The sequence below is a fragment of the Biomphalaria glabrata genome, chromosome 5 (assembly GCF_947242115.1).
Source record: "Biomphalaria glabrata chromosome 5, xgBioGlab47.1, whole genome shotgun sequence".
NCBI lineage: Eukaryota > Metazoa > Mollusca > Gastropoda > Planorbidae > Biomphalaria > Biomphalaria glabrata.
Genome location: NC_074715.1, coordinates 6,475,005 through 6,499,793, shown reverse-complemented (window position 1 = coordinate 6,499,793; position 24,789 = coordinate 6,475,005). Strand labels below are relative to the sequence as shown.

The window sequence follows — 24,789 nt, the reverse complement described above, 5'->3', positions numbered from 1 at the left end:
TTCAATAAAAAAAGTTTCAATCATTGGGCTATCATCATTTAAAGACATGTATTGGCGAGAAGAGTGTAGATTGTGGTCACATGACTTGTGAATGCGTGTCAGGTTAATGTGTGTAGGTTTACAAGTTGTAGCAGTTAGGATTGTTATGAATGTTTTATTAACGTGTTGAGACCCTATGGCTATACAGATGTATTTAAGAGATTAAAAGAAGGCTGGATGTTGGGCAAGGAAACAACGAAAACAAAAAGGTAACTCTGTCACGGTAAGTACCCTAATGATCTGGAATAATAGCGAATTGAAAAGAATGTAAATTGAATCTGATTGTTATTTCAAATCCTTTTAAATAAAGTCGTACAGAATATGTTCAGAAATACTAGATCTTAATAATACTGTTTAGTGTTGAGTTAGCTATTTAAAAATGTTGCTATTTCTAAGATGACATACCTTGACCTTGTAATACGTGTTCGGTCTCAGATGTGTCATAGTGAACTCTATTGTGTCTTTTTCTAATGCCGGGACAACAAATTCTTTTAATGTTGGGTTATTATCTTCATAGTACTGGACATGATACTTTAAGATAGCACCAACATTATTTTTGGGTGGCTGCCATGTTAATGTAGCAGCAGTGCTGTTATGGGAATGTAGTCTAAAGTATGTAGGAGGTCCAGGTACTGTCAAATAAAAAAAAATGTTTGGCAACTTTGTTGTAATCAAAACATATATTCTCTCTCAAATAGTTAAATAATATTTGAATATATATCCATATTAGTAATTAATATAATAATATATAGCTTTTATAGAGTGCTACTTTCATGCTTATACCATGTTCAGAGCGATATAGTCCAATCTCATTTGTGGACCAATATGGGGGGGGGGGGCGGAAGGGAGTATCTGGGAGAAGGTTTTCTGTGCTGCCTTTAGGCGCTCAGTTGGGTATCGAACCTCGAGCCCCCTACATAGGTAGCAAAGTCAAGTTCATGCTTACGTAGCCTCTCAACCACGCTTCTTACAGAGTATAAATAAAGTATAAATTAAAATCCCGGATTAAAGCAGGCATTGTTTGTTTGTAAAATGTTTTACATAATTCGGATGTTCCTTCAGAGTTGAAGATAGTTTACTTCCTAGTCCAAACCTCCCGCAGGACGACGGGGGATGGGAGCGGGCAGGGTTTGAACCCTCGACCGTCGATAAATCCGAACGACAGACTAGCGCGCAAACCGCACGACCAGGCAGCAATCCATTAGTCCAAGAATTCTACAATCAATTTAATATCCTTTACTGATACCTAATTCTCCCACTTGCCGTGGACAATAAAATACGAATAGTTATGTTATTACTTAAGTTAAGTCTAGAACAACTAAGCAAAATCGCAGCGCTAAAATTGAAAAAAAAAAGATATTTGTTTTGCGATTTCGACCTAATATGCTTTTTAAAGCCTACTTTTACAGGTTTAAAGTACAAAAATATATTTCCTTCCTCTTATTAACACTATTTCGGTGCGTAACTTTCTTTCATTCCATTTTTTAAATTTAGGCATTATTTCTATACAAATCTAGATTTTAAATCTAGTTCTTCTCTAGATCTAGTTATGTGTGCATACTCTGTATTAGGGTGTTTCAACAAGAGCTCAGCAAAATACCACCCAGTGATTCATGCATGTATGTATGTATTACTCTTAAACTTTCAAACTTATTCGCATGAAATTTCGTACATAGGTCCCTTTTACCCCTTAGGTTGTTGTCGTTGTAACAAAAATGGACCAAAAAAGTGTTTTAACGTGGGGGGGGGGGTGAGGGTCCGCTCAAAAAAGCAACATAGAGTATATTAATTATTTCGATACTGAATTGAGGAAAGTCAGATATTGTACGTAGTAACGTAGGACTCAATTTTTGGTTCTTGGAGCGGGTAAGTAAAAGTGATATTAGAAACGGCCAAAAGTGTGAGAAATCAAGGCAAACGTTTAGGTCAGAGAAATTACGATGCTCAGGGTGGAAAAACCAAACAAAAAGGGGTTCCAGAAAGAGAGAGAGGGGAAAAAAGAGAGAAAAGACAAGGAGAGCTAATTCAGATTTAGTCATTGTTTATTACATTGGGCCCTTGATAGTGTATTGGCTTTAGTCTACTGAGTATCAGCGCATTCATATAAAGTCAACTCAATGGCTGTCTGGTTGTGGATATGCGCTCCGGACTGTTGTACTGATGGTTCCGGGTGCTTTCCCATGCCTTTCTGCAGGCGGTTTGGGCAAGGATGTAAAAAATCTTCATATCTGATGCAACGTCTGAAAACTAATAAGTCAAGTTACAATAGTCAGAGGAGGTGCGGTGGCTGAGCAGTAAAGCGCTTGGCTTCTGAACCAGGGGTCCAAGGTTTGAATCCTTTTGAAAATTGGGATTTTTAATTTCAGGATCTTTTGGGCGTCTCTGAGTCCACCCAGCTCAAATGGGTACCTGACATTAGTTGGAGAAAAGCAATAGGCGGTTGGTCGTTGTGCTGACCACATGACACCCTCGTTAACAGTAGGCCACAGAAACAGACGACCTTAACATCATCTGCCCTATAGACCACAAGTCCACAAGGTCTGAAAGGAGACCTTTTTACAATAGTTAGATATTTCCCGTTGTGGTACACTACAAACAAACAAAAGAAACATTGGTGCCACTGGGGACAATTACCTGTTGATTGTGTGACTATACATTCTCGTGTTGACAATGGACTTGTATACATAGCATCATTTTGAAATTCAATTTCGGCACAGTATTGCATAAATGGCTCCAAATTCGGCACGGATACACTATCACCATCACCTGTAATCTCAATGATTCTCTTATCACGTTGTCTGTCACTAGTTCTGCCCAGTTCAGAGCTGATGTATAAAATGTACTTCTTTATTCGTTGGCAGTTTATTGATGATAAGTCAGGGTCCTGAAATGGTTCAACATCGATCGAAATATATTTTTAAAAAGTGAGTTTTAAATATGTTTGTGTGTTTTACCAACAAGACAGGTTATGGGTAATGTATCAGGATTGATTTGCGAATGTTATGAGAATCGTTGCAACTGATCATTTGGGAATGATATGTACGAATTATATCTACACGGCGTTGCCCGTGTTTATTTAAAAAAACAACTAACAAACAAAGTTTTAAAAAGGATTATATAAGGGGAAGAACACAATTTGCAGCCATTTAGCTTGATACTGTAAGATTTATTTCCGTTTTCGATATCAAACACAATTGTTAAATAATTACTATTTAATTAAAAAATGGGTTAGTTTTTTTTTCATTGATGCATGTTTTGTTAGAAACAAAGAATAAGGATGGTCTTTGCGATTGCATGAAGACCTTGTTATATGGCCATAAAGTTAAAATTTGCGTTTTTCGACAGTAATTATCAGGTCATCGTGGGGTCCCATAGCTGTATTAATCCTGTTTCTAATCTCTTCACTTTTGCTGCAGTCTTCGCAAGTGCAATCATTAATGAGTGAGACTATTAAACTTTTAAAAAATATCATGCTAATCTAGTAAATAAAATAGTTAAAGCTGGATGTTTTCCACACGACTGACCAGGCGTACTCTGCTATGAAGTTGTGTGTTGATTTACGAAATTGATGTGTAATAGTCTGATGTGTTATACTTTTACCTATCCCTTAGTCTGTTGGACCATTGGGGCACCATGCAAGATTTATCGACCAATTTTCTCAATTCCTTTCTGTCTTTTGCCTTAGATAGAACCTCTCTCAATGGCAGGCCCGTCCATTCTTTTATGTTGTCTTCCCATCGCTTTCTCTGTCTGCCTCTTCTTCTTTTCATGGCACTGTTCCCTGAAGGAAGGTCTTTCCGAGCCTCGAAGGCCTTGTAATATGGCCATAGATTTTTAGCTTGCGTTTTTTTACAATAGTTAGCAGGTCATCGTGGGGTCCAATCGCTGCATAACAGTGTCTCTAATCTCTTGGTTGGTGATGCGTTCTTTAAATGATGTGCCATGAAAGTGTGTAAATAATGGATACAAAAGTCTGTACATAAAATGAATGGTTTCTTGGCACTTACCTTCCACTTGACAGTTACTTTAGTCTTAGGGAAAGTTTCGTTCAGCTGGAGATCTGAAGATATTTTTTCAATGACTACTGGCAGTTTAGGCGCTATATAAAGAGGACAGTTGTTTTTATTAGCGTTCATTGATTTATTTTTTTTCATTGCAAAAAATAAATTGCGTATAAAGGATGCAAAATACTTCTTAAGTCTCTAGAATCAAAGCAGTAAATACAAAAACGGCCTTAGAAGATCAAGACTTGTTACCTGCACACTCAGTATTGATATACATGTATGGACTTGGTAGACCTTCACCACCTAAACCACTGCGTTGTACCACAACATACACCAAATACATTGTGTTGGCTTGTAAGTTGTTGAAAGTGAACAAACACTGACAGAAGAAACAAAATATAGAGACAATTTTTTTTTTTACATACATTTACTTTTGATTTTTTTTTAACATTCAATGTCAATCGAAACGTTGTTTGTTTAATTCATTAAAACCACTGTACAAAAATATTTTTTGTATAATTCTTCTTATCAGTTTGCTAATTCTTCCTGGGATCAGGAATCGTCAAAATCCTGGACACGGATCTCGAAAACGGCTTCAACGATTTTCCTAGAAATTTGACAGCTTGTTTGGAAAAAGGGTATCACTTTAAATTCATAGTAAATTATGCGAAGTGTGTAGGACAAACTATTTTTTGTTTTGGGCGGGAGGGCAGCTAATAAAGTTGTAGTACAATTCGGGGGCACAAGCGTTATAAAGCTTTTTTTTTTCAATTTAATTAAAAATCTGTCAAAGAACATTACGATGCACAGGGTGAAAAAAAAAGGACGGGGGGTCCAGAGAGAGAGAGATGGAAAGAGAGCGGGAGTTTCAATTCATAGTAACAGATGTAATAATTTATCTCCTAAAAATATGTGTGTTTAGGGCATTATAGAACGGGTTGTTCCAATTCAAATCAAGGGTGTAAAAATAGGGTGAAGGGATACACAACACATGTCTTAGGAATAAATCAACGGGCGTATCATGGTATAATGAAGTCGGATTTTCAACATCTTTTCTAGTTTACGGGACGGACGGACGGACAGACAGACAGACAGACCGCACAAAACTAATAGCGTATATTTCCCTTTTGGGCTCCGCTAAAAATTAAACAATTCATTAATGAACTTTGACATAGAAAAGGATAAATAAATCTTACAATAAAAAGGCCCTCAATATAACGCTTCCCATACTGTTATAACTCTATTCCTACGAAGACGCACCCTACTTATTTTTTTACAATGCCTTACTCTGTCTGTCTGGTACAATTTTCGTACACGTAGTTTTTCCTATACCCAAATCTCGGATCAAGTTGAAATTTTGCACAATTATTTCTTGTACCTGACAACACAAGAATCAATATAAAAAATAACCATTTAAATTACAGTCTTTTCTATTGTTCATGTCGTAATATTTTGTTTCCATCTCAAATTACTTTTAAGCTTGTGTCTGTTACGTTCAATTAAAAGGCCCGTTCTGTCTGTCTTTCTCTTATCTCTTTTCTTCCTTCTCCCTTTTCTTCTCTCTTCCTGTCTCCCTCTCCTTCTCTCCCATTCTTCTCTCTCCTCCTTCTCTATCTTTCTTTCTGGACATCCTCCCTTTTTTTTTGCACCCGGTGCATATAGATTTGTAACTTCAATATGAATGTTCGCTATTTCTCTTTGTCTTTCTCTTCATATTTCTTACTTTCTCCTTATCTCTCTCTCTCTCCTCTCGCTCTCTTCTCTCGCTCTCTTCTTCTACCTTTCTCTCTGCCCCCTCCCAATCCATTGTTTTTCACGTAGACGTTTGACTTGAATTGAAACAGCCGACTTTTTCCACTTCTTAATTCAATACCAAAATATTTCAGAGGATCTAATTTCGTTCCCACCTCCACAAACCATAATAAAAACATATCCTCCTCAAAACACTCACACACACACACTTTTAGTAGGCCCACATAGACATTTAATGTTTTCGATTCATAAAAGGAAATTATTAATTTGTTTTTATTAGTTAACTGTCTCAAGTGTCCACACTGGCGAGACACGCACCATAGAATTAGGCATTTCATTATGTTTTTATTAGTTAACTGTCTCAAGTTTCCACACTGGCGAGACACGCACCATAGAATTAGGCATTTCATTATGTTTTTATTAGTTAACTGTCTCAAGTGTCCACACTGGCGAGACACGCACCATAGAATTAGGCATTTCATTATGTTTTTATGAGTTAACTGTCTCAAGTGTCCACACAGGCGAGACACGCACCATAGAATTAGGCATTTCATTATGTTTTTATGAGTTAACTGTCTCAAGTGTCCACACTGGCGACACACGCACCATAGAATTAGGCATTTCATTATGTTTTTATTAACTTTGTGCACACGCATTCACGCAGCTATTTCATATTTTAGGGACAAAGAAAGATAATACGCAAGACGGAGGTTAGGGAAGTCGAGCCTCTGGATGGACCACCATTAATCGTGAGTAGGCGTCTACAGCGTGCGACGCCCTTGAGGAGGATAAAGTTCCCTTTCCATGTCTGCCTATCCATTTCCTCTTATGGAGGGTAGGAAAAGATTGCATACTCCAGATGTTGACATCAATTCGTTCCTGTATTCAGACAAGGGACAAGCAAGACCTATGTGATCGGGTGGGATTGCAGGTAATTATGCGCTATATGTACATTTTCTATAGAAGTTAGGATTCGGTTCTTTTTTAGTTCTTAACTTTTGATATTCGTGCTGAAAATATCAAAATCTGTCTTTCTTTATGAACAGGATTGCTTACCAAATGGCAGACCAATGAAAACTGTCTATGAAATTGTATTTTTTTTTAAAGCAAGTTACCTTATATTGTTTTTTTTATTATGCCAAAAGAAAAAGATTGGCTTTTGAGACAGGAAGAACGCCAAGGTCAAGGTTATAGGATAGAAGAGATGCACATCTGTAAAACTGTTTGACAGACAGCAGTGCATTGTCTACTAGGCCTAGGCAAAAGTGTAGCATCTTTAATACAGTATTATTCTTAAAACGATTGTATAAAGATGTACTATTAAATGCTAGTTTTATACAACTACTGGCTTTAAAAAAATGTTCGTAGTTTTATTTACACTTGTCTTTAGTTCTGTAACCTAAATATTGGCCTCACTAATCTGGACTTAGCTATTTTCTGTTTTGTCTAATTCAACATTCGGACAATTAAAAGAAGACAATGCCTACTTTATCAGCACATTGACTCGATAGTAGACGTCCAGCTGGTGTGTACGTGTTCTCGTGTTTATGTTTTATGTACACATGATAGCTAATCACTGGTTCATCCCCGGTATCACCTCTGTTCTTATTCCACGGATACCAGAAAACTGTAGCGTTTGAAGAACTCACATGATAGATGGCAGGGGCGGAAACTAATCTTGGTAGCTCTGTTTGAAAAACAAAACAACAACAAAAAAATGGAAATGATCTTGAAAATGCTCTAGATTTGTACAACTTTTTAGTACTTCAAATGTACTGACTAAAGGTTGAATATTAAAGGACAGTACAACAGCTTATATTTGAGATATGGTAGCACGTACCGTAATATATTATCTTATCTCTTTATAATATGCACTGTAATGATCATGTTCCAGCCATAATGGCAATAACTACGCAAACCCAGTTGCGACCTGCATATTCTTCCGCATCTCGTGCAGACAAAAGCCGTTGTTCACCGGCGGTCTATTTCCGTTCTCTATCCCTCATCATTGTAAAACTGGTGTGAAATTCTCAATTCACAATTCAACTGAAACACTTAATATACTCAATGTTGTATTTCGATCCGAATCTCCCCCTTCCTTGAATCATATACACAGACCCTCGCTTTCACTTTTTTAATTACTTTTTTTAACATCCTCCAATTGATAGACCCCTCACTACACACTTCTCAGCTTTTGAATTCTAGATCTAGCATCGCGGGTTAGTTTGACCTTTGTTGTTTTTTTCATCAAGTAAAGCGGAAATGAAAATAACTGAAATGAAAATAACTGACGTAAAGCAAATACAATGGACTTGAGGAGCACGAACTATGCTTTAAAAATACAGAGTTCTTATATTTTCTGTTCGATTTCTATTTATGTTTTATTTAAAGACTGCGGCATTTTAAGGAAATACCGAAAATAAAATACAAAGGTTTGATAGAAATCTAGCTTTTTTTTTTATCGGCTGTGAATCTATGAAAATCATGTTTTAGCAAGCAACTAAGTGTTACATTTTTTGATACATACATTAATTAGTCAAAAAGTGAGCGGTATCTTGCCCTTATAATATACTATTTTGATTTCAACAATCTACTCCCCTTTTATATTAGACCAGTATGATAAGTTTCATACTGCAACGTAATTGAAACCACCAAGATTAGATTTATCCTACAACCAAATAATAGGTGCCTAGCATATGTTACTGTTACTTACGAAAAACATTTGCTGCTTTGGTCATTTTACTACTTCCTGCAGTGGACTGTATAGAACAAGTATACTTTTCATTGTACATCACGTTTTTGGCCTGTAGGAATAAAGTGATCAAGTTTGAAAACAAAGTTGATAATTTGACTGAATCATGTCTCTGATCAAGTTTGAAAACAAAGTTGATAATTTGACTGAATCATGTCTCTGATCAAGTTTGAAAACAAAGTTGATAATTTGACTGAATCATGTCTCTGATCAAGTTTGAAAACAAAGTTGATAATTTGACTGAATCATGTCTCTGATCGTAACAGACACACTAAAACGACAAGAGTCTCAATTAACACATTGATTTTATTAGTCTTCTTTTCTTGACTCCAGCAACTTGTTATGACCCACTTGTACACACAGTCCTGACTTACCCACTTTCTTTGCTGTTCACTCAACCATGTACAATAAAGGTCAACTGGTCATTTCATACACAGGCACACACACTGCACCACTTGCCACTCAAAACACACACACACTTACTATCACACTGATCAAGCTTGAAAAGAATGTTGATAATTTGACTGAATCGTGTCTCTGATCAAAGTTTGAAAACAAAGTTGATAATTTGACTGAATCATGTCTTCTATGTGTACAGTCCAACTTACCAAGAAAGTGAATTGTCTGGTATAGAGATAGCCTTCAAGATCTTTGTAGGACTTTGGAGAATATCTTTTCCCGTCCTCACTAATCAAATTCACATCTCTGTCTGTTGGGGTTGGGTAGGCTGCTATTGTACAGTTAAATTCGCTGGCTTGGCCTGAGTTAACCTTTTCGTTGACAAAATCCACAATCTTAGGGGCTGTCACTTTGAAAGAAATAATTTTTGACATTAAAAAAATAATGATCTATCCATTCTTAAGGATATAAATCCAACAACTAATAAATACATCCAGTTAGTACTGCTTCTCCAATAGATCTACACTATACAATTATTGGTCCTAGCCACTCATTCACTCATAATCACTCATTCTCCCACTTACCGTGGACGATAAAATACGAAAATTTAACATGTTCTTACTTAAAGAAAGCCATTTTAAAGATCGTTACCACAGTGGTTAATTTTACCGAAAATGTTTTAACCGCAATTTCTACCTATTTGTCTTTTAAAGCCGACAGTTTAAAGTCTACAAAACAATAATTTCTTCCACTTTAAGCACTTAACACTTTTTTGGTGCATAACTTTCTTTAATTCCATTCTTTCTTTATGTTTATTTCTTCAAGATCTAGATCTGAAATCTAATTCTCCTGTAGATAATTGTCAGAGTGAATGTGTGGGATTATCTTTAGATCATTGTGATTATCAAAGTATTTTTACATCTCTATGAAAGTGTGTGTGTGTGTATGTAGATAATTATTGGAATTTGAAATGTAAAGACTTTGGTTAATGTGATGTGTAGCACAATTTTAAAAGGACTAGATTTAGATCTACAAGTAGGCCTCTATTCTGAATAAAAATTGCCCAGTGAATTGAAGGACCTATCAAAAGTGTGAGTGTTTTTTTTTTTTTTTTTTTTTTGGGGGGGGGGGGGAGTTTAATACCGTTTGTGAAGATGGGTTTTTCTAAATATGGTACCTTTCAAGATCTATGACTGACAAAATAAAATAAAATAACTATGTAAAGAACAGAGATGATTCTTCTTTCAAACTGTTCCACGGAAAGAAAAAAGCTTCATTCAATTATTTATCAGCACTAGGCTATTATTTATGGGTACAAAGCGTGTCTAGTTTGTGTACATTATTAGAAGCTAGAGTGATGCTTTGTTAGAAACTGCTTTGCCGGCATTTGAAGGATGAAAAACAAATTGGGGTAGCTTAAAAGTTCGAGGTTGGAAACGAGGGCTTTCTGTTGTTATGTGATATTATTGTAATAGTGGGTGTTCCACTGAATATACAAGGGCCAAAAGTGTTGTTGGGGGTAGTGCATTTCGTTAAATAGTGTATGCGTGTGTGTTGGGGGGCATTATAATGCAGGTAGATATTAGATATGAAGGCTACAACTGATATTTGTCCATACTCCACAATAGGGGTTCGATAGAAGGTCGAAAGAGACAAATATAAATGGACTTATTGTAATTTGAGGGCTAAAAAAAAAAATTGCTAGCTGTGGGGGTGGCGTTGTAATGCTTGCCGTATAATTGATGGATTTAAGTGTTCAAGGCCATATACACATATACCAGCTATTTCAACAGTAGAATAGCACTGGTATCAGGTATGCGCTTTTAGAATTCAAGGACAGCCGTTTCAATAGAATACAATGGTCAAAAAGTTTATTGTTGGGGGAGGGGGGTTTCATTTGAAAATATTATCGGGGGGGGGCATTATAGTGCAGCTATGACTGATGGGACGAAGAAGATTTCGTGCATACTTTGTAATAAAAGTTGGACTCTCATTTGTAGGATGAAAGAGAAAAAAAAAAGGACATAGACTTTGAGGGCTATAAAATTGTGTTGGAGATGGTGGGCGTTGTAGTGCGGGCCGTTTTGTTGAGGTGTTTCAGAGTTTCCCGGGAAAAATAAGCATATTTACCAATTATTTAAAGAATAGCGTAGCATGGGTAACAGTTAGTCTTTAATTATAAATGGGAAAAAAATAAATGATTAAGTTGTTAAACTGATAGGTTTTTATAAAACAACATACGATTCCCCCCCCCCCCCCCTTTTCCACATTTTATTCTTCGGCACGTTTTCACCCCCTTTGCATTTTTTTCCTGGATTCCTACAGAAAGCAATATCACTAGACCTCTCCACTCCAATGCTTTTTTAAAACCCATTCACTTACAGTGAAGCTACTTTCTGACTACACGGTTTGACGTTACACGGTTCGGCGTTACGGCCAAACAACCGGTTAGCTGAAGATGTGAATAAAGCATATTATATAAGATAAGAAGATAAGAATTAAATTACACTATGACGCTATTGGTGGACTAATTGCATTTATTCCCATTAGTCGGTTTTCAGACGTAAGACCACGAGAGATAAACATATCCTGTGTGTAAGCTATGACAACATGGAAAAACTAAACCAAGTTCTTTGTTTTTTCTGCCAAACCGTGCAGTGTACAAGCTGACTAACAATCTAATACAAAAATGTCCACTTTGTAACTTCTGTCTATAATTCTTGAGGGCACTTGCTTCTGCCGTGACCATTTTGAGGAGTTTTGTTTTTGAGCATTTTGAATATTTTGTTGTGCTTGTCATTTTATTTCAAAATGTCTGTCGTTTGGAAGTGATTAAAAATAGTTATAACAATTGAAAAGGCGCAAGTCATTATACTGTACTTTAAACAAAAACAATTTAAAACTGTAAATAGAAATAAAGTCCGAGAAATTTTTAGCTACACAGTAAATAGACAAAGTTTAACAAATTTTGTGTTGGTGAATACACTCAAACTGTTATAAAAAACTATAACATTACATTGAGTTATTTGTGTTGAATATGCCCTAGAAATTGGTCTGAATCTTTATTCTAAATACATAAACATCTTGGAAACTCTGAACTTAGCCTTCAATATCAATTGACAAAGACGTTATTAGACCAAAATAAGTATTGGTAATATAGATTGTACAAATTACGAGTATTACTGTTGTTTTTTTTTTGTAGTAATTCATATTAAAATTAAGAGACGTCTGGTTTTATACGAATATCAATATAGCTTATATGTTGCAAAAAGTGTTATAAATTATACAAAATACTGGACATTAAAGTCAGTTTATAACGTTAAAATCTTTTGTCTTTCATGTTTCTAAGACTTCAGAAAAATGCACACTGAACTAGATAAGCTGTAAGAAATCTCAACGAAAATTCTCAACTACCTAGAAATCTCTAATAAAGAATAAAAACGTATCATCTACTTAAATGCAAAGAACAAAACCATGCATCAGTTTCATTGATGCTACTTCAAACAGCAAACAAGAAAACATTTATGTCAAAGACACAATGACACTATAAAATTCAAAGCATGTTTTTTTTTCTTCACGGATCTCTTATTTTATAATTTAAAAAAGGCTTTTAGTTTCAATCAGTTGCATACAGTCTAAATCTTGAATAAATATGAACTTAATATTTGATGACAAAAAAAAATATTTTAGAGAGGTAAAGCATTTAAAGTAAAAAAAAATAATCATATATTAAAAAAAACTTAATTGGTATTTAAAACAAAAGAATGTAATAGGAAAGATTTAAAATTCCTTTTTCTTTTACAAACAAAATTAATATATTACCTCTAATTAATTAATTGTTTAATTTTTTTTGACTCGTTCAAGTTTTGTTAGGAACATGAATAATTGTGCAAAGTTTCAACTTGATCCGAGAATGGGAAGTGGGAGAAATAATGTGTAAAAAATGTGTACCTGACAGACCTGATATCAGCGTTGAAATCATAAGATTTTTAAAATGATTTTCTATATGTTGGATTAAACTCATTGATTCAAATACAAATTATACTATATGAGTATTTAAAATAGAGTGTATGAAAGAGCACAGTCAATTATACAAGCAAGTAAGAAAATTTTATCGGCAAATTAATTTGTCAGAAATAGATGACAGACCTTCTCAAGATGAATTATTAGCTTTAAAGCTTTCTACGAACTAAAAAAAAAACTCAACCCTTATTCAACCCGTTGCTTAGTTTCAGTAGTGCAGATAAAGGTTAAAGGTCACTCTCCTTTAGCTCAGACTAAATCAAATTGTCAGATTGAATTCAATGACATTACTTTTACAAATCCCGCGACTTTCTAAAATATACTAGACTTTGGAAATCGACATTTACCTGGCTCACAATTTGGGGGATTAAAAAATCCCTTTTTACAATTACAATATTTTGTTGGCCCCCAGAAGCGATCACAGTGTCTTGGATTGTCACATTGGCATACAAGACCACACTCCCAACCGTAAAGATTTTCTGGACAATCTTCAGCTGTTGAAAAACACACAATGATGAACAAACTGGATTGAATTCTTAGTATTTCTTTAATATTCTATTGTTCCCTATCGAATGTACACAGCTATTTCACTATCGAATGTACACAGCTATTTCCCTATCGAATGTACACAGCTATTTCACTATGTTATCAAACATTCTGAAGTTTTGATCTTTCCCTTACGTTTTTGACAGTCCAGGCCGGACCAGCCTCGAGCACAACCAGTGCGACAAATTCCTTTCATGCTGTCACATTTTTCATTGTCATCTTTACAATGACATTCTTTGTGACAGTTTTGTCCAAATCTTCCCACAGGGCATTCTAAAAAAAATAAAAGAAACGAGAAGCCGTTTAGTACCAGAAAGAAAGTATCCAATTAAATAAGTAAATCCATAGAAAACAAATATTCAGTATCTCTAATAAGGTTATTTTAGTTTAGTTACACACACTTTATGAACTATGAAACAAAATCACTTCCAACTCCTAACGTCCACCAGGTGCTTTGGACAAGAAGGCAAAGAATCTTCATATCTGAAGCAACGTCTGAAAACTAATAGGTCGAGTTACAATAGTAAGATATTTCCCGTACATGACAAACAAACAAAAGAAATATTGGTCCCACTGGGGACAATACTTGTTGATTGTGTGACTTTACATTCTCGTGTTGACAATAGGCTATTATACATAGCATCATTTTGAAATACTTTTTCCGCACAGTATTGCATAAATGGTTCTAAATCAGGCACTGATACACTACGGACTTTTATCATTTTTTAAGCAGAACTCAATGGAAGCGCCGTCATTGTATTTGTACTATTTGTACGTCCAAATGTCTGTCTGTCATATTTAGATCACAAAAACTAAAAGCGCTATTGAAAATACGTGGCACTGTACTTCGTTCTTCTCAAAACAAAGGCTTCTAAAAAATATGCAAATAAAAAATTTACATACACATACCATTTCTGTAAAATCTTCTGTGATATTAATGCTGTGTATCGGTATAGTGATGCATAGTGTTTAAGGGGAAATAAATGGATTAGTCTTTACTATTTAGATTATGTAAAAAGCTTAATTTTAAATCGCTTTATCAAAGTTTTCAATGTATGTATCCGTCGTGGTCTAAATTTTAATTTAAAGATACCGATACATTTAGTACTCATTGTAAAGGTATAAGGCTTTCTGAATCAGTTCTGAAAACTAATAAAAAGGATTGAGCCTAATGTCAGTGTGAATGACTCACTTAGCCTACACAGGTTTGAAAGAACGTATCAACACGTGGAGATCTCAGTTTTACATACCGCAATTATTTATTTTACAATATCCCCATCGGTCGTGTGTATCTGTGGTATAACACCACGGTCTATCTGAATCTGGAGTTGTTCTGCAAAAGTTGCTAGGTAAACGATTATCTGGAAAACTTTTCTCTGTATAGTTGTGGGCATGGGGAACTTTGGCTTCCCATCGCTGGCATGTATTCATTTTACTTGTATAGGAGATTGACCCCAAATACAGTCGTCGCTGGTTGTTGTAATAGCACATGTTGTCTGTCAATGTAGGGGAGAAAAAAAAAGCATAACATTCAAAATATCAAAACATCTAGACGCGATGTTTTACATTAAATGAAACCAAAAAAAAAAATTAAATAATAAATGTAACATTCAGAAAAATAGTTGAATAAAACCGGCATCTAAAATATTTTAAAGTATTAAATATTGAACAAGAAAAACATTAATAATACATTTAAAAAAAAAGACAATTCATTATAAAACTTAAAATATAATAAAATATTTGAAAAAAAAAGTATATAAACGTGGATCCTGTGACTATGACACCGTCAGCTGCGTTAACGAACGATGTTATCGGTCAGCGGCAAGGCGTAATTGTGCGACTAATTTTTCTTTGCATTTAAATAAAAATATAGATTTATATATAAATAAATACGTGTAAATTTGGCGAAAAGTGTTACGGTCGTAGCGCAGCAGAGTGTGAATGACATATCGTACGAATGTGGTGATTTAATGGTAGGGAAAATACGGACATGAACAAAGTTTCCAATATAAAGATTACCGTTGATATGGTGCGCAACGGTGCACGCGTTCAATATAATAAAGTATTGTTTCCGCCATGACACTAATGGTAGTTGTTTGCTTATTGCTGACTGAGAACATGTATCTTAATTAACAATTACATTCTTTATAAATATTAAAGTGTTTTAAAATAGAACCTGACAGTGTTTGCTTATTTTTGGAGAGTCTTGTGTCTTAATCTGAAGCCAACATCAGTTTTGAAAGGACTATCGCGTTTGGGAATTCCCGAATGGAAGTCATGATTGATTCAAGAGTTCAATAGATAGATCTATTATGCGATAACTGAGTTACATTTTAAGTTACTTCAAGTTTATGGAAAGAATATCTAAGCTTTAATTTAATTTTTTTACGTAAATCTAATATAGATTACAACTAGATTCTAGATCTAGAAATAGATCTAGACTTAAAAGTTCTAAATCAGAAGTCTATGTCTAGTGTTAGAACTAGATGTCCATGTAATGATAATGTCAATAAATTATCGCAACAGTATGCATTGCCCCCAGGCCGAGTTGGTAACGACGTACGTTCAAGCAGCTGACGGTGTCAATATCACGGTCTCGTTACCCGGTCTGAACCAATTATTTGTTAAATTAGTTTTGTTTAAAGTTGTATAATGGGGTATAGTCTTTTCATAAAATGTATTTTTAATTTGTTTTCTTGTTTAATATTTAAGAATATTTTATCTTAGTATATCTTAGTACATCTAAGTACATCTAAAACACCAGAAATTTATGAAAGAAGAACTGATGAGAACTAATTCAATGAAGGTTTTAAAAAAATGGTTTAACATTTTCTTTATCTCAGTTTCGCAGTGGCAAGTGCTCTGTTCATCTCAATTTCAGTGTCTAGTTCTCTGTTCATCTCAATTTCAGTGTCTAGTTCTCTGTTCATCTCAATTTCACAGTGTCTATTTCTCTGTTCATCTCAATTTCACAGTGTCTAGTTCTCTGTTTATCTTAATTTCACAGTGTCTAGTTCTCTGTTCATCTCAATTTCACAGTGTCTTGGTTATTTCTAGACATTTGATCACTTTGTGTCAAGCTCAGAAATAACTTTTAAAATATGTGTTTATTATGCGCTCTATATCGATCTATAGAATTTTGTGGCATGCTATAGCCTATATTAGTACAAGTACCCAGAATACTACGGACTCTGCAGTTTATAGATAGAAATATTAATGAGAATTTAATGGACCTTTTGACCTACCTAGATGACAGCTAGTCCCCCAAAATCCATTTTTGCAGCCTTTTGGACAATGTCCAGAAATTTTATCACAAACTTCCTGATGTTGACATTGACATCGAAACTTGCACTTGTAACCAAAATATCCATCAGGGCATCTTTCCATCAAACTTTTCATTCTCTCTACTGAATGACAACATAGAGTGGACATTTTGTTTGCTGGACATTTTTTTACTGGACAATTTGTTCTATATTTAACATGTTATGGACAATTTCTTTATATTGTTGAGATCAATACATAAAAAGTAAAGTTCTCCAGTTTGCTTGGAACGCTTAACATTCTTAAACAGTTTGTTGGACTGGAAGTTGTTGTTCTTTTAGCATATACAAGATGTTGTTGTTTTAGCATATACAAGGTTGTTGTTGTTTTAGCATATGCAAGATTGTTGTTGTTTTAGCATATACAAGGTTGTTGTTGTTTTAGCATATACAAGGTTGTTGTTTTTTATTTTTTTTTAAATTCACCATGAATGATGTAAACAACAATAGTAAAAAGATGCAATTTGTTTAAAATTAACAATCAATTATTAGTAGTAATTAATATAGCAACATATAGATAATTGTGTTAGGCTGGACATAAATAGGTCTACGAAATTTCAAATTGAAAAGATTTTAATGTTTTTAATCTGCATTTCTCCAGACTAGTTACACTTGAAAACTTGCTGGTAAAATGCTTTGAATTGAATCTTCATAAATAGGAACATGTCACATAGTTTCTACACTCCCAGTATCAGGGCCGGTCTTAAGCCACTGCAACCTATGCAGTCACAGTGGGATCCGCGCTTTCATAGGCCCCGCGCTAATTGTAAATGCAAATTATTAAATTAAAACATAATTTATATATAATAACAGGGTTTCCACGGCCTCCCGAGTTTCAGGAAATCTCCTGAAAAGGCAAAATATACGAAAAAGTCCTTGAAATCTCATGAAATTATTCAAATCTCCTGAAAAATTGACTAATTGTCATTTTTTGGGTGCTAATAGATAAAAACAACATTATGAGCTTTCATTTAATAAAAATTTATTTCAAGGACGAAAGTATTTACTAACTAAAGAAATCTTAATTTTGACATTAATGCTGATCCCTACCCATGCTAGGCCCGCGCAATCTGTTTCGCATAGGTCCCCGCAATTGCTAGGGCCGGTCCTGCCCAGAATTGAGAATTGTTTTCCCAGCACGACAGTCTGATGTATTTTGTTTAAGAAGCACGTACTTTCTACGTAGTTATGGGAAAAGTGGTCAGATGTAAGAGCGAAGGTCAATATGAACATTTACTACAAGATCAGTAGTGGCTTATATGTATACATTAGACACTAAAATTACAACTTCACCTTGTTGTTCATTTTGATCGAGGCGAATAAATAGATAATATTTTGGCTGACTTCCAACAGAGCTCTAGGAAATAGTGAGCTCTAGGAAATAGTGAGCTCTAGGAAATAGTGAGCTCTCATGCGAATCATAAGAAAGACGATGCCTATTATCTATATAGAACTCTCTTCATGGCTCAACAGTTTGGACACCACGTAAAGGAAAGATCACTCTTTTATTTCTAAAAGTCGTATTACGAAAAAAAAAAGAAGGGGGGGGGGAGAACAAGTTTTATTCACCCGTCGCAAAATAACAGGGCTGGACTTAACCGTTGTGACCAAGAAGTCATGGAAAGATCACTCATATTTATTTCTACCCTACGTATTTTTAGCGACGAAAAAAAGGGGAGTGTGTAGAAAACAAGTAATCTAATCTACTCAACCGTTGTGGGACCCTAAGCCAAACGGATTTCGCGGGTCCAAGTTTGGTTAGGGATAAGGATAATAAGTGAAAATGAAGAGTTGGTATTAGAAAATAAATTCTTTACATTTTATTCCTTCTTTACTAAGTACTACTTTACGAGACTTGCTTGTAGCGAAGTCATACAGTGTATCATAAAAATTCTGTTTCCTACATAGATCACGCTCAATAGCAAGAATTACCAAATGTTTCAATCTATCTACAAGAATTGTTGACCTCAAGTAAATCTTCAATAGTTTGAGTGGCGAGATTACACAATTACGGGTAGGATTGGCGTTTTCCATATTGAATGACACCCCAAAATGACTATTTTTGTCTATATATTTCATGAGATTTGTATGAGTTTTCAAAAGATTTTTTATAATTTCCGGAGATTTCCATGACTTTTCGTATATTTTGCAATTTTAGTAGATTTCCAGGAGCTCCTGATAAATCAGGCGGCCGCGGGAAATCTGTTAGTTATAAAATAGTTTAATTTAATAATTTACACCTAGAATTAGCGGGGGTCCTATGAAAGTGTGGGACCCACTGCGGTGGCATAGGTTGCAGTGGCATATGGCCGGCCCTGTAAAATAGCGGCATATCTTACGCCGTGTGGGTTGACTATATATATATAATTCTCTTCATGGCTCAACAGTTGGGACAAAAAGAAGTAAAGGAAAGATTACTCTTATATTTCTGTATGTCGGACTTGAGTTACCCCACGTAACATTAGCGGCGAAACAAAAGAGTGGGGAAACAATTAGTATTCACCCATCAATAAATAGCAGGGCCGGACGTAACCATTGTGACCTAGAAGTCATGGAAAGATCACTCTTTTATTTCTGCATATCGGACTAGACTTACCCTACGTAACTTTAGCGGCGAAAAAAAAAGTGGGGAGGGGAGAACAAGTAATCTACTCTGTATTCACCCGTCACTAGGGCCGGACTCAACCGTTGTGGGGCTACATGCGAAACGGATTTAACGGTGCCAAGTTTGGGTAGGGATACGGATAATAAGTGAAAATTAAGAATTTGTATTAGAAAATAAATTTGTCTATGCATTTTATTCATTCTTTACTACCTACATAATTACTTTACGAATCTTGCGTGTAGCAAAGCCATACAGTATGTATATATATAATTCTCTTCATGGCTCAAGAGTTTCGACACTACAAAATGCAAAGATCACTCTTTTATTTCTGCAAGTCGGACGGAATAGAATTACTCACGTAATTTTAGAGGCGAAAAAAAATAAAAGGGAGGGAGAACAAGCTGTATTCCCCCGTCACTAAATAGTAGGGCAGGACGTCTTGTGACAAAGAAGTCATGGAAAGAGAACAAGTAATCTACGCTGTATTCACCCGTCACTAAAAAAGCAAGGCCGGACTTAACCATTGTGGGTCCTTATGCGAAACGGATTTCGCGGGCCAAGTTTGGGTTGGGATACGGATAATAATTGAAAATTAAGAGTATTAGAAAATAAATTCGTCTTTGCATTTCATTCATTTTGTACTACGTACAGAATTACTATACTTGCGAGTAGCAAAGCCATACAGTGTATCATAAAAATTCCGTTTCTTACATAGATCACGCTCAATAGCAAGAATTACCAAATGTTTCAATCTATCTATGCGAGAATTGTTGACCTCAAGTATTTCTTCATTAGTTTGAGGCGCGAGAAGCTTCTTTTACTAGATTCCACAATTACGGGTATTACATAATATGGCGTTTTTTTTTTATCGCGCGTACAATTGGCGTATTCCATATTGAGTGACACCCCAAAATGAAAATTTTTGTCTATATATTTCAGGAGATTTGTATGAGTTTTCAAAGATTTTAATAATTTCCGGAGATTTCCATGACGTTTTCATATATTTTGCAATTTCAGATTTCCAGGAGCTCCTGGTAAATCGACAAGAGGCCGCGAGAAATATGTTATAAGTTATAAAATGGTTTAATTTGAAAATTTATACACCTAGAATTAGTGCGGATCCAATGACATTGCGGGGCCCACTGCGGTCGCATAGGTTGCAGTGGCCTAAAGCCGACCATGCAAAATAGCGGCGTATGCTACGCCGTCGGTCGACTATATTGTAATAAACCTGGTGGTAACACAGGTGGGGCTAGTATTATGTGTGTATTCAGCCGACGCCAATCGCCCTAGGCCAGCGCTAGACGAGCGGTCAACCGTGACGAGCCAAGACGGTCAATCGCGATGACTGGCGAAGTTTGAGGAAATACCTAGACTAAATACTACTCAGGCCAGGCACGTGGGATGTGGTATTGTGATTAGCCAGAAGGGTCGAGCGATGTTCCGTCCGGTTCTAGAAGACCAGTAGGGACCCTATATAAGAGCAAATGTGTCAATCTAGTCACTTGGTGATTTGTGCTTTACCTTTTCCTTTATTGAAGAGGGGGCCTAATCTCAAAGTTCACTAGAGGTGAGTATTAGTTTTAAAACCCTGACTCAAAACGACAATTGGCTACGCTCATGGAATTTAAGGACTGTAGTTTGATTTATTCTTTTTATTGAAGAGGGTTTTTAACCTCAAATCCCTCAGAAAGGCAGGAGGGGTAAACGCAAAACCCTCTTGGCAGCGCTCAGGGTAACTAAACACGGTAACTAAGTTTTAGTTGGGTTTTTTTTTTGTTTGAAGAGGCGTTTTCAAACCCCCATACGTCAACGCTGGGGCAAGTTTAAAATCTTTCCTCCAACATAGAAAATTAACTCAAAACAATAGTCAACAATTTCACCCACCTCCCTTGTTGGGGGGGGGATGAACCCACCTGGTTGGTACTGTTAATATCGAAACGACCAATGTCAGTAGAGTATTGACATTATGGCTAGTACAGCCATCAGAAAATAAGCATTTAAACCATAACTATGTCATAGAGTAGAGTATAAATATTACGAGCTTTTAGTGTGAATATGTAAAAGCATATAATAAAAACATGTAAACCAGTTGAATATAACCAATAGTGTAAGCTACATAACAAGGTAGCCAATAGAGTAGCCTACATATCAAGGTAAGCAGTACATGCTTACAAGTAGAGTTGAGACACTAAAAGGGGTATGTTAACCGAGTGATAAAACGCTTGGCTTCCGAACGATAGGTCTCGAGTTTGAATCCCGGTGAAGACTGGGAGTTTGAGGACGCCCCTGAGTCCATCCAACTCTAATGGGTACCTGACATGCGGGCGCCTATAAGCACAAAAATAGGGTTTGAAGATATAAGCACTTGGGAATAATCTCTAGTGTAAATACGTTAAAATAATAGACAATAGAATAGTTGCAGCCAGTAGAGTCAAACAATTTAGCCTGTAGGTATTACAATGACGCAATATAAAACTTGAAATCAATTAGATTGTAATAATAGAGTATTATTAAAAAATGATAGAAAGAACAATAGAAACATGAGATCTAGTAATACACATAGAAGTGAGTTGAATATAAACGTTAGTAGACTATATACATGGTAGATAGTAGACTGTTAACATGGTAAAAGTAGATAATAAAAAAACACCCTTTTGACTCGCAGTGGAGCATGGTTTAGATTAAACATGTTATCGTGGATTAAAGTGATGACATTAGTTTGACTTGACGATTTCTTATAAAAAATAAAACATCATGGCATTTATTGATGAAGTTTTCTATATGCTAACAGCAAAAGGCATGCTAGATAACCAACAAAGCAGATTCGTTCTACTGCACTAAATTATACATAACAATTTAAACTACTATAATTTGAAAACTATGTACAAAATATTCGTATCACTAATACAACAATTGCTAGACTATTCACATGCCCAGCTTTATGCCCATAATGCTTATAAGCACAAATCATACTTCCTAGTTATTTTTTGTGTTATCTTTCAAGGTTTTATTCAATTCTATTCTAGTTATCATTGTTAGCACAGGAGAATCGGATCATTTTTCAAATAAATTATTTTGGTGTTTTTATTGTTTTTCTGTAAATTATTCTTTCTTTTTTTTATTGCTATTGTCTTCTTGTTTTATATTCTCATGTATTTTTTTATTGCTACTGTCTTCTTGTTTTATATTCTCATGTATTTTTTTATTGCTACTGTCTTCTTGTTTTATATTCTCATGTATTTTTTTATTGCTACTGTCTTCTTGTTTTATATTCTCATGTATTTTTTTTATTGCTATTGTCTTTTAGTTTTATATTCTCATGTATTTTTTATTGCTATTTTCTTCTTGTTTTATATTCTCATGTATTTTTTTATTGCTATTGTCTTCTTGTTTTATATTCTCATGTATTTTTTTATTACTATTGTCTTCTTGTTTTATATTCTCATGTATTTTTTTATTACTATTGTCTTCTTGTTTTATATTCTCATGTATTTTTTTTATTGCTATTGTCTTTTAGTTTTATATTCTCATGTATTTTTTATTGCTATTGTCTTCTTGTTTAATATTCTCATGTATTTTTTTATTGCTATTGTCTTCTTGTTTTATATTCTCATGTATTTTTTTATTACTATTGTCTTCTTGTTTTATATTCTCATGTATTTTTTTTTATTGCTATTGTCTTTTAGTTTTATATTCTCATGTATTTTTTATTGCTATTGTCTTCTTGTTTCATATTCTCATGTATTTTTTTTATTGCTATTGTCTTCTTGTTTTATATTCTCATGTATTTTTTTTATTGCTATTGTCTTCTTGTTTTATATTCTCATGTATTTTTTTATTACTATTGTCTTCTTGTTTTATATTCTCATGTATTTTTTTATTGCTATTGTCTTTTAGTTTTATATTCTCATGTATTTTTTATTGCTATTGTCTTCTTGTTTTATATTCTCATGTATTTTTTTATTGCTATTGTCTTCTTGTTTTATATTCTCATGTATTTTTTTATTACTATTGTCTTCTTGTTTTATATTCTCATGTATTTTTTTATTGCTATTGTCTTTTAGTTTTATATTCTCATGTATTTTTTATTGCTATTGTCTTCTTGTTTTATATTCTCATGTATTTTTTTATTGCTATTGTCTTCTTGTTTTATATTCTCATGTATTTTTTTATTACTATTGTCTTCTTGTTTTATATTCTCATGTATTTTTTTTATTGCTATTGTCTTTTAGTTTTATATTCTCATGTATTTTTTTATTACTATTGTCTTCTTGTTTTTTATTCTCATGTATTTTTTTTATTGCTATTGTCTTTTAGTTTTATATTCTCATGTATTTTTTTATTGCTATTGTCTTCTTGTTTTATATTCTCATGTATTTTTTTATTGCTATTGTCTTCTTGTTTTATATTCTCATGTATTTTTTTATTACTATTGTCTTCTTGTTTTATATTCTCATGTATTTTTTTTATTGCTATTGTCTTTTAGTTTTATATTCTCATGTATTTTTTATTGCTATTGTCTTCTTGTTTTATATTCTCATGTATTTTTTATTGCTATTGTCTTCTTGTTTCATATTCTCATGTATTTTTTTATTGCTATTGTCTTCTTGTTTTATATTCTCATGTATTTTTTTATTGCTACTGTCTTCTTGTTTTATATTCTCATGTATTTTTCATGTGACGTTTTAAATGTTTTCCAATCGGGCTCATTGTAAGAATTCAAAATAAATGTGTGTGAATCTATTTATTCATTCAAGCATCTTTCCAAATTATAGAGAAATTATATTTTCGTTCCCTAAATCTATTAAAAAAATACAGTCTCAATTCTGAACAAAGTTGTGAGTTCATTTTAACAAATGACCTTTTAGTAAGAAGCATTTTTTTCCCTAAGTCTTAAATAAATCAAATAAATAATTTTGTCTAACTCTCTCTAAAAAAAATTATTTTTGTTACAGTATACACAGTGTGTACATGACTATTAAATGTGCAAGTTGTTGCTTCCTGTACGTATATCTCTGTGTTTGTGTGTTCCACAGAGAGGGAAAGTATGAGGGAATTGGGAAGAGAGGAAGCAAGATCAAACTAAAACTGTTCCATTACCTGCACTGACTATGTGAGTAAGACAGACAATACTGAACCAGAATGTAAGAGAGTCAGTAGCGAATTGTTGCATTTTTGTACTCTTCAAGTATCCGAGACAAGTGTTGACAGTTTCTTCTGTGGAGATCAAAGTTTAGTTTATTTATTTCGGTTTTCTTAAGACTGCATCTGTTTCAAAGTCAAATGTGAACAGAATTTTAAAAAGAATCTCTTGGAAATAAAAAAAAAAGTGAGCACACACACATG

At 34.3% G+C, this 24,789-nt stretch overlaps 1 protein-coding gene and 1 long non-coding RNA gene across 4 annotated transcripts in view; one reads left to right on the top strand and one right to left on the bottom strand.

Moving 5' to 3' along the window:
* LOC106055511 (receptor-type tyrosine-protein phosphatase T-like) overlaps window positions 1–24,789 on the bottom strand; it is a 54,090-nt gene that overhangs the window by 29,174 nt on the left and 127 nt on the right. The window contains exons 1-12 of one of the 3 annotated variants that reach the window (XM_056029334.1): window positions 24,544–24,657; window positions 16,761–16,922; window positions 14,766–15,011; window positions 13,651–13,788; window positions 13,317–13,463; window positions 9,156–9,355; window positions 8,509–8,599; window positions 7,283–7,482; window positions 4,296–4,422; window positions 4,047–4,138; window positions 2,674–2,923; window positions 445–671 (exon numbers count right to left, since the gene is read on the bottom strand). In XM_056029334.1, the coding sequence (XP_055885309.1) occupies window positions 445–671; window positions 2,674–2,923; window positions 4,047–4,138; window positions 4,296–4,422; window positions 7,283–7,482; window positions 8,509–8,599; window positions 9,156–9,355; window positions 13,317–13,463; window positions 13,651–13,788; window positions 14,766–15,011; window positions 16,761–16,922; window positions 24,544–24,616 (1,953 nt within the window). In that variant the 5' untranslated portion in view covers window positions 24,617–24,657. Of the gene's footprint in view, window positions 1–444; window positions 672–2,673; window positions 2,924–4,046; window positions 4,139–4,295; window positions 4,423–7,282; window positions 7,483–8,508; window positions 8,600–9,155; window positions 9,356–13,316; window positions 13,464–13,650; window positions 13,789–14,765; window positions 15,012–16,760; window positions 16,923–24,543; window positions 24,661–24,789 lie in introns of those variants that run through there. The other 2 variants (XM_056029335.1, XM_056029336.1) reach the window with 2 other exon arrangements.
* Window positions 7–24,567, top strand: LOC129926280 (uncharacterized). The gene is made up of 3 exons (XR_008777921.1): window positions 7–262; window positions 6,476–6,726; window positions 24,480–24,567. It is a non-coding gene; the product is annotated as an uncharacterized LOC129926280 (long non-coding RNA).